This window comes from Lingula anatina, chromosome 7, assembly GCF_051362555.1.
Source record: "Lingula anatina isolate TDL-2025a chromosome 7, LinAna3.0, whole genome shotgun sequence".
Taxonomy (NCBI): domain Eukaryota; kingdom Metazoa; phylum Brachiopoda; class Lingulata; order Lingulida; family Lingulidae; genus Lingula; species Lingula anatina.
Genome location: NC_141773.1, coordinates 22,289,068 through 22,301,717, shown reverse-complemented (window position 1 = coordinate 22,301,717; position 12,650 = coordinate 22,289,068). Strand labels below are relative to the sequence as shown.

General features: G+C 36.6%; 2 protein-coding genes across 6 annotated transcripts in view; both read right to left on the bottom strand.

Moving 5' to 3' along the window:
• Positions 1–51: 51 nt before the first annotated feature.
• LOC106156579 (calmodulin, striated muscle) lies at positions 52–3,781 on the bottom strand. Of its 4 annotated transcripts, none has more exons than XM_013531895.2 (7): positions 3,680–3,781; positions 2,273–2,478; positions 1,907–2,013; positions 1,475–1,542; positions 950–1,088; positions 631–709; positions 52–359 (listed from the first exon to the last, which is right to left on the bottom strand). In XM_013531895.2, exons 2-7 carry the CDS (start codon positions 2,450–2,452, stop codon positions 240–242), a joined length of 693 nt encoding a protein of 230 aa, XP_013387349.1. In that variant the 5' UTR covers positions 2,453–2,478; positions 3,680–3,781; the 3' UTR covers positions 52–239. The 4 variants fall into 4 exon arrangements, with proteins under 4 accessions (XP_013387349.1, XP_013387348.1, XP_013387347.1 ...); XM_013531894.2 differs by having other exon boundaries at positions 3,573–3,684; XM_013531893.3 differs by lacking the exon at positions 3,680–3,781 and adding an exon at positions 2,657–2,790.
• A 638-nt stretch (positions 3,782–4,419) lies between these two features.
• LOC106156963 (growth hormone secretagogue receptor type 1-like) overlaps positions 4,420–12,650 on the bottom strand; it is a 28,116-nt gene continuing 19,885 nt past the window's right edge. For both annotated transcript variants that reach the window (XM_087017451.1, XM_087017452.1), the window contains exons 2-3: positions 11,191–11,267; positions 4,420–7,050 (exon numbers count right to left, since the gene is read on the bottom strand). In XM_087017451.1, coding sequence (XP_086873577.1) covers positions 5,231–6,550 — 1,320 coding nt within the window. In that variant the 5' untranslated portion in view covers positions 6,551–7,050; positions 11,191–11,267 and the 3' untranslated portion in view covers positions 4,420–5,230. The remainder of the gene's footprint in view (positions 7,051–11,190; positions 11,268–12,650) is intronic.

Genomic DNA, 12,650 nt, shown 5'->3' with positions numbered 1-12,650 from the left:
TTAAAATGGTGATTCCCATAAATCCTCAATACTCAAAACAGAATACACAAAGACCGTGTCGAAATATTTTACTATCTAAAAAGTTTCTTTATTCGATAATTAAGTAACAACAAAGTGAAATTATAACATGGCTTTTTTTCTTAAAAAACAAATTAAATAACAATGATTCTTTTCTTTCCATATATCCTAACACTGATATATAATTGAAGATTCAGTCCACAATATTATCAGATTCCTCATTAATCTGTCCCCCAAAAGTTCACGAACTCTGTCCAGTTGAGCTTCTGGTCGCCATCTTTGTCGCTCTCCAGCACCAACCTCTCCGTCTCCTCATCCGGGACATCAAACGGCCTCATCGCCTGGAAGAATGTAAAGTCAGTCAGAAAATTACTTTTGAAAAAAATGAGTTATGTTAAATGCACAAGTATTGTTAAATGTCCAAATGCATCAGCTGGAACAGTTTTCTGACAAGAAAAACGCATAAATTGTTGTCATTATGATTATAAAGTTTTGCTTTGGCTATGCTTTGTTATCCGGGGAAAAGGTTGTCAATCCGTTTGTACCGTGTGTGTGTGTGTGTGTGTGTGTGTGAGAGAGAGAGAGAGAGAGAGAGAGAGATAGAAAGCTTACCACTTGAGCTTCTTGAATATCGACGAACCCATCACCGTTGGTATCAAACTCTTTGAAGATTCTCTCAAGTTCGCCTTTTCTGAATAAACAAACACATAACATAGAAACATGAATTGTCTCAACATTGTTATGACTACAGATCAACGGAAAGCAACTTTTGGACCTCATTTTCTTGATGAATAGGTAATATATCTTAATGGACAGGATAAGTTAATATTAAAGATATAAAAAGAGAATAGACTGCCCTTGTACAAAAACGTTGTGTGTGCAGTCAGCCACAGAAAAATAAAAGACAGAGTTTTTGCAATTGCAAACTTACTTTTCTTCGACTTGTTGATAAAATTCTGAGAATTCATTGATGTTGATCTTCCCGTCCTTATTTTTTATGAAAAACTTCATGTAGGCGGCAAGTTTGTATGCTGGGAATGCTAGCTCTTTGTCCAATACCTCACGCGCTTCTGGAAAATGAGAAGACAAGAAGAGCAGAAAGTAAGAAATAACCTTGAAAAGCCACATGATAAGTATGACAATTATACCCATGTATAATATGAAGGATTATTATCTAAAAGTGTGTCTACTGAATACATTTTATTGCACTTATCATCAGCATAATAGGTATGAAAAAAAGCCAGGTACTTATAATTTACTGAAGTTTGGGCTAATATATTAAGATTTATGAGTTAAAGCGAGGTAGGCTAAGCCACTAACGGATATAAAATACTTTGGAACTCGAGAAAGCAGCTTAAACTAACATAACTAACAAGCCGGTTGGTTTGCAAACGATTGTTTTGCTTTTTTTTAATTTTGGATCACAACAGCTAACCTAATTGCATGCGGTTCTTACCATCTTCAGCAATAAAGCCCGTGCCATCTTTGTCAAATTCTCTCAAGTGTATTCTGAGAGCAGCTCGTCTACAAAACGAGGGAATTTAACTTGTAGATCAACAAAACATGAGAAAGTTTGTATTCGCATTACATAATGTACATCAGCAAAAACCCAAAGTAATATCATATTTTACTCCCACTAAGATGAAGAAAAAGCATTCATCACAATGTCGATTAATTGGGAAAAAAAAACAAATTAAACAGGAAATATTAATAGGCGCGATGTTTCATCATTAAATACACAGTAGATAAAGAAAATATATATTTACACAAATGCGAATTTACTATCCCCCCGTATGTTAAGCCTTTATGTTGCCCTTTTCAGTTTGTTGGTGCCTGTCACTAAACAAAATAATTCAATACGCACAACGTAAATAATCGTATAACTTACTTATGCTCCTCGCTGGGAATTTCATCGACATTCCCAGGCATTGCACAAAGAAAGTCCAGGAAGTTGAGAGTGCCTTTCTTTTCTCGATCCAATTTGTTTACTATGGCCTACAGTTTGAAATAGAAATATTAAGTTTATATTTTTATATTAATCATGGGTGTTTACTCCTCTCTCTCTCTCTCTCTCTCTCTCTCTCTCTCTCTCTCCGTACATTTAGTATTTCTTCAATAAAGCTTGATGAATGATAGCAACAACTGCATGTATTAGAAGGCAGTATGATTGTTCGAATAATAAAAACAGTATTTTAATAACAGTATTTTAGATCGCTCTACATTTGCTTGTTTACTGTAATGCATCTTTGCCTACCTCTATTTTAGTTTTATCAAGATTGTAACCTAATTTTTTAGCCATTGCTGCCATTTCCTTCACACTAACTACACCATCCTTCTTAATGTCAAATATGTTGAATATCCTCTTGTATTTCGCCAGCTGTTTAAAGGTAAATCGCTGTTGAATTTCCTGGGCGTCCGATTCTTGGGTAGCCATTTTTTAAATATAAGACTCTTTCGATTCTGAAATGAAATTGTAAATAAAATGCGTTAAGCCTACATTAATATCATTATCAAATTGCGTGGTTAAGAGCTTGAGAGTTTAAAAGTCACATTTAAGCATCTAATCTACAGACATTGTGAATCCTGCGTTCTTTTTTTGCAAAACGCAGACAGATATGTCTGTCTGCTCAATACTTACGAGCAGCCTTCTTACCGGTATGTATCTTTGCAAGTGATTCACAAAGCTACCTTTGTACAGAATCAGTCATAATTACTAACAGCGTGACTCAGTCATATAACGCAATATAGACAGAAACTGCACGTGTGGAGGAACACACATTCCAAGTCATCAGCTATTTCTGTTTACCTGGAAATACCCTCTACCGCGAAAGTCTTAACATCAGCCTGGAAAATCAGACACCAGTACCTATACCAGCATGAAGAAACTGATGGCATGCCCGTGTAAGAGAGTCCGCCCTTTACTAGATCTATACAGGTTAGAGTTGGCGTGACGTTAGTGGGTCAAAATCTAGGACGGGACGTACCTGTACAAAGCAATGGGACCCAGACCCTGTACCACAGGGGACTCGAGCTCTCGTGCATGACTACCCACCCTGCCAGCTTAATAAAGCAATTCATTTTGATAATCGGTCAATTGAACTCTAAATTGAAGAAAGGAACTGTAGGCCCTATCTATCTCACCACCACTAAAATATTTTTGATGTTTGCCCCAATCCAATGCAATATGTTGGTAGAACATCATACTCCAGGCTGTTACATGTACAATTGCTCACAACCATGTCGAATTTATGTGCATATACATTAATAAGGCGGGAAACAAGGGGACTACTGAGTACGAACCTCTCCTTCTTCAACTTATAGCACAAAAAGAAAAAGATAAAATGTCATTTTGGGATTTCAACTTTTGTATGGGTTAAGAATGCCATTGTCCTTTCAAATACTCTTTAAAGAATAACCGTCAACTGTTCAAATATCTGGAAACCTTCCTGATGTCCATTGCACTGGGTTTCTACGTTTTTGTCTAAGTCCAGGACAGTCAAGCAGTGCATATTATACTTCAACGCGTACAGTCGATGTACTGTATTTAAGCTTACCTGAGCAACCCCCCTCCTTACGTGAATAAGAACCGTCACCTCAATCCAGCCATCATGTTGCACACCAATGAACTAGTAAAAAGGGCACTTAAAGTATCTTAGCTCACCTGGTCTATTACTGAGTAAGCTATCCAGCCGGCTTTCTTCTATCATCCAATGGCTATATAAAAACGATACAAAACCGCAATTTGTAAGAGAAGAGACGAGCATTTGGAACACCTGGTTTTTGATTCCCAGAGTAATATATTTTACCGTAAGGTAACTGAAAATTCGAGCAATGATGAGCAATCCTGCAGTAGTATTTCTAGATATGGGACTGGAACGCTGCCCCGACGGGGTCGAAATCAGGGTTTCGGAAAGGAAGGGAGATAAATCTCCCGCCCCAAGTTCATAAAGTGTTATAAACAGCACCCACGTTTCAAATTAGACAAGTACTGTCAATGTACGTTTATTCCCTTGTTATTTCAATACCGCACGGAAAAGTGGGCCTAAGGCGGTTGGAAACATGCCCCCCTCCCCCCACCGACTTATCCCCGATCCCTCAATCGACAAAAAGAAGAATGTTTGATCATTTAATGTGCAACTATACACAAGACGCAGCAAGTCATAGCTATCTTCTTCATCTTACTACCCAAATGATAACTGAAGACGGTGACTTTCTAATTGGATTATCATACACATATACTCCTGAATTTTTGTAATTGACCAACTCGAATATTTTATCAACATGGTAATCTTACTTTTTACATCTCAATTTTTGGCCACTAAAACCTTATGATTTCGCCATTAGAAAAAATTGACAATTTTCGTGTTCGTGTCCTATTTTAGAAAATAAGAAAACATGAAATAAGGTATTCAGAATTTTTTGATGCTTATTACGTAAGAGAAACGCCTAATCGGAGCCTCACTCTCGGCACAGTTATATTGGAAGACGTGAAAGACAACTTAAAGTAGCTTTTCAGCTATTTTTATGACAAACAAGGATGTAAAAAGACTTTTTGATGGAGACATCATTGCGATTGCGTCCGTCGGTACTGCGTTCCTTCTCAACTAACGGAATGACAAATTTGAGATACTTTGACGCATTTACCGTACTTTATCTAAATCAGATTGAAACTTCCCTTACTTGTCATGAACAAATAATATCAACCGTTATTCCATAACTGATGCTGGAATGACAAACGTAATTTTTAATGTCTTTTTATCAGTTTAAGCTACAAAGCAAATATTTGCCTTATTTTAATCCCAAAACAGGCATGTTGAGTTCGACACCCACTCAAATCAATCTGCGTTTTTTAAAATATTGAAGGAGGGGACTTTTACAAGAATAATATATTTACGTCGTTTTATTCATGTGAAGGAAAACGGTATTGAAGACAGCACTAAACTGACACACTGGTATTGCTCAGCTTATTTTAACATCACATAATACATTTTAGAAACAAAAATAGTTTCCATTAACCGGAATAAGCTCATTCTGAACTAAATCAAAAATTAATACTGTTTAATCAACAGGATACGCCCAATATGACATAGAAGTGTACGTGTAGCATTGAATCACGGAGTGTTACGTTAAGAACCATTGTGGTGCGGCATGGTGTATCAACAGTAAACATAAACTAAATCTGAAGTCAATTCAGTCATGCCTTTCCCAAGTTTTACACATGGCTCGCAACCGGAAGTTTAGGCTTGATAGTTTTCGCTCCGTTTCCATTGTTAATTCTAGGCGCTAGGTTCAGATTGCTGATCTTGGTGGCAGCATAATCGCTGACGGGGTACATGTCATCATCTGAACCCCACCTGGTTAGCCTGTAGTCTTTGTCACGTGACTTCCACTGCGCACAGAGCATGCGCCGAAGAACGACGCGGAATCGTTTGCCGCTTAGGGCATACAATATGAAGTTAATGGAATGATTGGTGTATGTTAACATCAGGACCAACGACTGAACAAGGTAATGTACAGCTTTCTCGTGACCGTCCGGGCGCTTCCAATAAGGCTCTATAATCAAGTTAATGAAACTGGGAGAGGCTAGAAGAACGAACATAAATGTCACAACCAAAAGCATGATCGTCATGGAGACTGACGTGTCAATGTGTTTCGCTTGCGGACTGGTGTCGGTTTTGTTTTTAGTCGGCGCCATGGTCTGGTGGTACCGTTTTGATCTCCAAAGCTCGCATATCAGCAGTCCGTTTAATACCAACATGGTCGTGAATGGTCCAATAGCGTATATACACAAAACGACCCATGGCAAAACCAGAGTCCAGAAATATTTAATGTCTCCAGACGGATACCCGCACACAGTTTTGTTTGTCCCTGGTTCAGTTACAAAATCCACCGTACCAAACACGTGGGCATTCTTCAAAACCACCGCCACGGCAATGATTGCAACTGCTATTTTCGCTCGCCTCTTTGAGCACAGAGAGTGCGCTTTGTACGGGTAGCAAATTGAGATGAAACGTTCTATCGTCACGGCGACTAGAACCCACGGGGAATAATCTAATGCTGTGTAGAGAAGAAACCGTTGTAGTTTGCACACGGACGCATGCGCCATTCTGATGTCATATCCGGTGTATGTTCTGACCATGTGTCGCGAGAGTCCCAGCCATAAAACTGCAGTATCCGACCACGCCAATACTGACAGAAAGAACGCCACTGTTATACCTCTCATGTATCGACTCCTGAGGACCCAAAAACACAACATATTTCCCAATGTCCCAAGTACGAGCAAGAATGGAGGAACAAATTCAAAAATGGCTTTTCCCACAAAATACTCAATATATTCTTCTTTACGGTGATAAGATGAATTGTCCTCTTGTCCGCTTAACATCAGTACGCTTTCTGTGACAGGCTCAAGCCATACTCTTGTTTCGTTCAGAAATGTGACATTTTCTGAACTGCCCAATGCCATTGTTTTCTTTCCTAGGTTTATGATATATTTAGAACTTATCAAACCCGCAATGTACCCCGGACTGACCATGAGTCTTTCAATATCATTTTTAAAGAAGTGACTCTTGTTTCAAAATTCTTCAATTGTTGTTCAACATGTTGTTTTACCAGAGGGTTCGATGCGCTATCTCCAATACATGAAAATGTTATATGTGCTTCCAAAACAAACAAGAAAAGCGTAGTAAAACTGTCCAAACTGCTAGACTGACTTATGTGAAATTGTCACTTAATTGCGACCAGTCTTGTTAATGAGTAAATATAGATACCAAAGCAAAAAAGAGCGGCGTTTCCAAAATGCCAACGAGCTGAAACGACTGAATGCTCCGTTTCCTTCCGAGCAGTCGCTTTAATAGCGGCATCAGCGGTCACAATAATTGTCTATCAAATGGTACAACTCCCTTGATCATTAGCACATGTAGTCACGTACATCATCCACTCTATTCATTGTGATGCTCCAGGAAGTCTGCAATCCTGATCAGCCACTTAGCCGTCCAGTTCTGACGTCTTTACAAGAAGCACAAGTCAATATATCTGCAAAACACACGAATCATACATAACAGAATGATTATACATAACAGTAAATATATTAATGATGCTTTAAGTAACATAAACTTTGTGCACAAAAGCTTTTCTATTGATTAATTACATCTACATTATGGATCATTCGATTACACAAAACGCAGCGTCAGTTAAACGTAAAGAAACTTAAATGAAACGACTACTGTTAAAGGTTTTGAGCGTAGGACTTTATAATCTGTTCCTCTTATGCTTTATTTTTCAAAAAAAGTTATAATAACCACAAGATATTTTGAAGTAGGAAAATGTAAGGTCAGTAAATACCCCATTCCCTTCATTTTCTAATAATATTGAACTTTTTCAAGCTCTGCGATTTTTGTTTACATTTTTGGACGTCATAAATAAGGTGAGAAAACACACTGTTCAGGAAAGAAATGAGGCATCCAGTTGGAGGCACAAACATTTGAACTTGAGGAACTTTCGCTAAATGTAATGCCCAAGTTAATCACATAAATTATGCTCAAAAACTGCTCAAAATAATAATGATAAAATAGAGAAAGATAAAACTGTTAATCACGCATTATAATGACTTGCCGTAGTAATAAAATTTTCCCAGGAATTGACAGCTAGCAACATGAGACTAAAATCACCACTATTACCGAGTTAATCTTTGTTATCATTAGGAAGGCTGTGTAAGAGGATTCCACGCGTTTGATCCATTGGAAATGTTTATCGTCAATTAAATGCCGCTATTAAATACTTTTCTCAACAGTTGAGGACATTACGAACGCACTTTCAAAACACAACACAAGTCACGATATATCTAAATGGTAATATTTTACGCTTTATACCTCTCTCTCTCTCTTTCTCTAATTTTGATACACCTCACATTTGACGCAAAAAAAAAAAAAAAATGAAATAAAACAAACAAACAAACAAACTATTCAGCGCAGCTGACACGTAAACCAAATCGTATAATAATTTAAATTTTAAAAATTAAATCATATCATGTCATATCATTTTGATTTCCGTTTTGCCTTTTTATCAAATAAAGCTAAAAAATACATTGAATCAAAAACCATGATTTAGGAAACTGAAAAAAAATTATGATAAAAGTCAAATTAAATACTCAATTGTACCACATTTGCTTACATATTAGGACAGCCTAACTTATACCGAGTAGCTATTTCATCACTGCATATATATATATATATATATATATATATCTCCACATAAATTGCTCTGTTAGTGAAAACCAAGTGACCACCTTCTCAACATGTGGTGCATTTTCGTGGGTCCAAAAAGTGTTTCTGGTGATTTATTTTCCATACGGACCACTTAACGTTTTTGTTCTGATTGAAAACATTTATGGTATTGTCTAAACGTGAATTTGCTTGAGTAAAGGTAATTTATCGTGCCGTAATGGGAAAAATAACCTCGTGTTGTTTTAATGTCAAGTGCAGATCTTTATGAAATCTCTCTCTCTCTCTCTCTCTCTCTCTCTCTCTCTCAATATTTCAATACGACGAAACAGCACGGTCACCCCACCGACCTTCATTATGAAAAACGTTATTACATCAAAACACAAAGCAGCAATCAGATCGCCTAAATTGATGTATACCGGATGATATTCTTGTTTCCCTTCCCTTCGGAAATTGCAGGTCGTCATTTATGAAATTGACCATGTAATAGCTGTGAGATGCCTTGATTTCACATTATGTTGTCTTGCTTACCATCATATTTGCTGCGATTCAGATCCACATCAAATTTAAACTAGAGGAAAGGCAATACCCAAATACCCATTATTTTTCCTAGAAATTTGCGCTCGAATCCTTAATAAGCAATCCGATCTTTTATCGATATCCGTATTTGTTCCAAACAATCCTGGCAAACTTGAAAGAAATGATAAATGTATAGTATTGACTGTCCTAAGATAAATTTAGCAAGAAGTGGTATACGTACTTAGCGTGTGTTTAAAATCATACGCTATGTCCATTTAAAACAAATAAATGCAGCTTTTCACGTTTTATCTTGTTGCAAAACAGTAGTCACGCCAGTCAGATAAATTGTTTTTTTTTCAAAGCGTGAGCTCTGTCAAACACAACACTCAAGCAACGCCATAATGTTTGCTGAAACATAGTGTTGACAAAACGTACGATTTCCAGGACTCTTGAAAGAAGCTTCAGTTATTGTATTTTATTGAGACGGAAACCTTTATAATTCATATTGGATGACAGACATATGCATGTTATGTAGCAATTGTTACATTAAACAGGTCCCTCTACCCTAAGTATATGTGACGACGCATAACAAAAGTATATTGGTAATATTGATTTTTGATTTTTGTGGAATTGAATTTAATACGCCAAGCGTTATTCAGAGCACCAATGGAATAATGGGAGGTTTGAACAGATACATGTTGGATTATTCATCGGATGTTGTGAATGTTAGCTGAGTTTGTAGCTATAGATATCCGAACTGGCTTTGTGCGTGATTTTAGTCTGCTAGGATTTCATCTGTCTCGACACATTCCGTCTCCTTTCCCAAATTAATCTGAGTGTATGAATAGCAATGCAAGACACATTGACATGAGTCATAGTATTTGTTCGTCTGAAAGTCCTGCATGTCATATACGCAGAAACATTCGACAGACCCGTCTGTTAACATACTGTAAAATAATAATAATAATAATGAAAATAATAATAATAATTGCAGCTTAACCCCCTATCAGAACGTGTCACCCCTACCACATTTATGTACAGTGCTACAAGAGTACCCGTAGTTTTCAATGCACTTTTACGTAACGATTAGACAACCGATCACCATTAAATGAGGTACGCAACAAATAGTTTGTTAACCTGTCAAACGTAACCATTGAAATGCTCCAACACCTCTTATAGTTTAAAAATACAGTCCCTTGGTGAAAGAGATAGAATTTCAGCCCGCAGAACTGGTTTGTCACCTAATTTTCCGTATCGTTTTACAAACTGCAATAGGGGTGACACGCTTTTGGTAGGGGGGTAGTTTGGGGAGTGCTTTAAAGGTTTACTGTGCTTCCCGCATTGCCTTTTACATTGCAGCATTAATCAAGGTGTTCACTGAAGATAAGAAGATCGTTAAGTTTGCAAAACTTAATGATAAAATAAATTTTATTGCAAAATGAAATGGGGCTTCCTTACTAAATGTAACCATTTTCTTATACTCCAAGTTGTAAAAAGTTTCCTTTAAAATAATTACCATGAGTCTCTTTATGAAATACAAATGTAATTTTCACTATTTCTGTTAATCGTTTCTATTTATTCTTTTATGGAATGCATATTATACCAAATGTTATTTTCACTTTTTCTACTAATTCTTTTTATTTATTCTTTTGCTTGCGTCGACTGTTATTTTTCAATGTACTTGAGAAATGTTTAATCCTACAATCAGCATTACTTCACTGGGAAACTTCAAAGTGAACCAATGTTCATAAAAACAACAGCAGATGTATACCTAGAGCTTAATGATGTGACTACCAGGAATAGAACAGCCATTAAAACATCAGCGGGTTTGACGTACCTAATTAACTGATCTCATGTGACGCTGGAGTGATCACCATCGATTAAAATCGGATATTTGAGTCACCGTTTGCAAATTGGATTAATAGCGCTCTAATTTATGAGTTATGTTTTGTAGGATATTGACAGTTAAGTGACGGGATTTCATGGAAGTCATTATTAATATCCATGCGAATACACACAAAAGGGTATGGAACTTTTTCCTCGCATTAATTAACGTAAAATATAAAAGATAACATATAAATAAATGTATTTATTCAGTAAAATTGAAATAAAGAAATGTAGCGCCAAAAATTGTCAAGTAAGAGTAACGTAAATGAAAAAAAGGAAACTGTCTTTACTCTTCCTGTGCTTGGGAAGAGTGTGGACCAAGAGACACTAGTTTTCAAATGATAAAACAGGAGGGAGATACGTGACCTTTATGAAAATTGGATTGAGAAGATAAATGTCAATTTTAGCCAGATAAATTTTATTCCTACGTGGTTTGGTATTTGAAAATAGTTATTGAAATATCTTAAACTATCTTATGACCAGGCTCATGAATGTACTGATTCTGACAATTTTAAGCAATAAAATGAAAATAACGAATGTTACTCACAGTTAGTTTCTTCTTTGAACAGTCAGAAACTTTATTCAGATATCAGCCTCAGGAACCTTCCAAGGCGAGGGCCACGTCTGGAATAAAAGAAACAAAATATGACATACAGCATACATCCGGCCCGTAATCAGGTTTGTATTTGACAGAAGCATGTGTCAGTGCCATATATGGTTGAAACGACAGTAGACAGCGACACCACAAGAGAAGACGCCTCACGCCGTGGAATTAGATAGCAAGTTTAAAGTTAAATAAAGACAAACGTAAAATAGATGGCAGTATGGCCTTTATATATATATATATATATATATATATATATATATATATATATATATATATATATATATATATATATATATATATAAACAGAAGAGACAAAACCAGATATATTGGTCGTCCGTCAATAACTCAGTGTTTCTCATAAAACGTCTCATTTTCAAAGCAAATCTATGGCACCGCTCACAAGATGATCAGGGGCCTAAATGAAGTTACCTTAAATCGATGATTGTCAAATGCATTTTTCAATCATCGTAAATCTAATATCGACACAGTGAACATTGCTGGCCTCTCAATAATGCAACAATGAAACGCGATCGCAGTGAACAGTTCACAGGACCCCAAAACGCTGAGGCGTCTCGGAATTTAGAAAATCCAAGTAACTTAAGGCTGTTTCTATCAATCAGAATACACTGTGTTTGTATCGATGCCTGCGCTTTGTTTCTTTGCACGCAATGCAACACCAGTCTTGACTGACGTCAGTCAATAAAAGATACCTAGTCTACAACGTGTTTTTTCCATCATTTTGAACACCTACTTGAGTAAAAAGAGAATAGATATTATGTGCGTATATGCCCATTTAAATTATCGTGTGAGTATCGGCATTTCCTGAGGCATCTCATGAGAGAGTGATGTCAGGACACAAGACGACGCTGGGGAAATAATAAAGTGTTTCAAACCTCCGTTAAAGTTCATGTTCACATTGGGGGACTGGTTGAATTCTCAGGTAACGTGTTGTGGTATTTCATTACATTATGCTGTGGCAGACGCTGTATTATATTTACATTTAATATAATAGGAGAGGATGTTCCTTTAAATTAAATTTAACTATTTTTGCCTTTTTACACTTTTGCTCAACACGTCATAGGGGTTTCACATTAATCTCGTTTGCTTTGAAATGCGTCATATTATATTTGATCTGATGGTAAATGGAAGAAATGCATTAAAACCACTGCTTCGCTTCCTCAATCAAACACTGACGAGGCTTTATATTTGCTTATGCAATCGTAGCTCAGCACATTAAAATGGCGTACGCACCGTTGTCCTGGCTTACTCAGAATAATACATTTTGACGATTAGCAGCTGGTGAAATTTGATAACTGTCAAGCAATCCATTTAAACCGATGTTGTGCACTTTAAAGGATACGATGAATCAAAGTAATGCACCACTGGCTGTAAAGGATTCC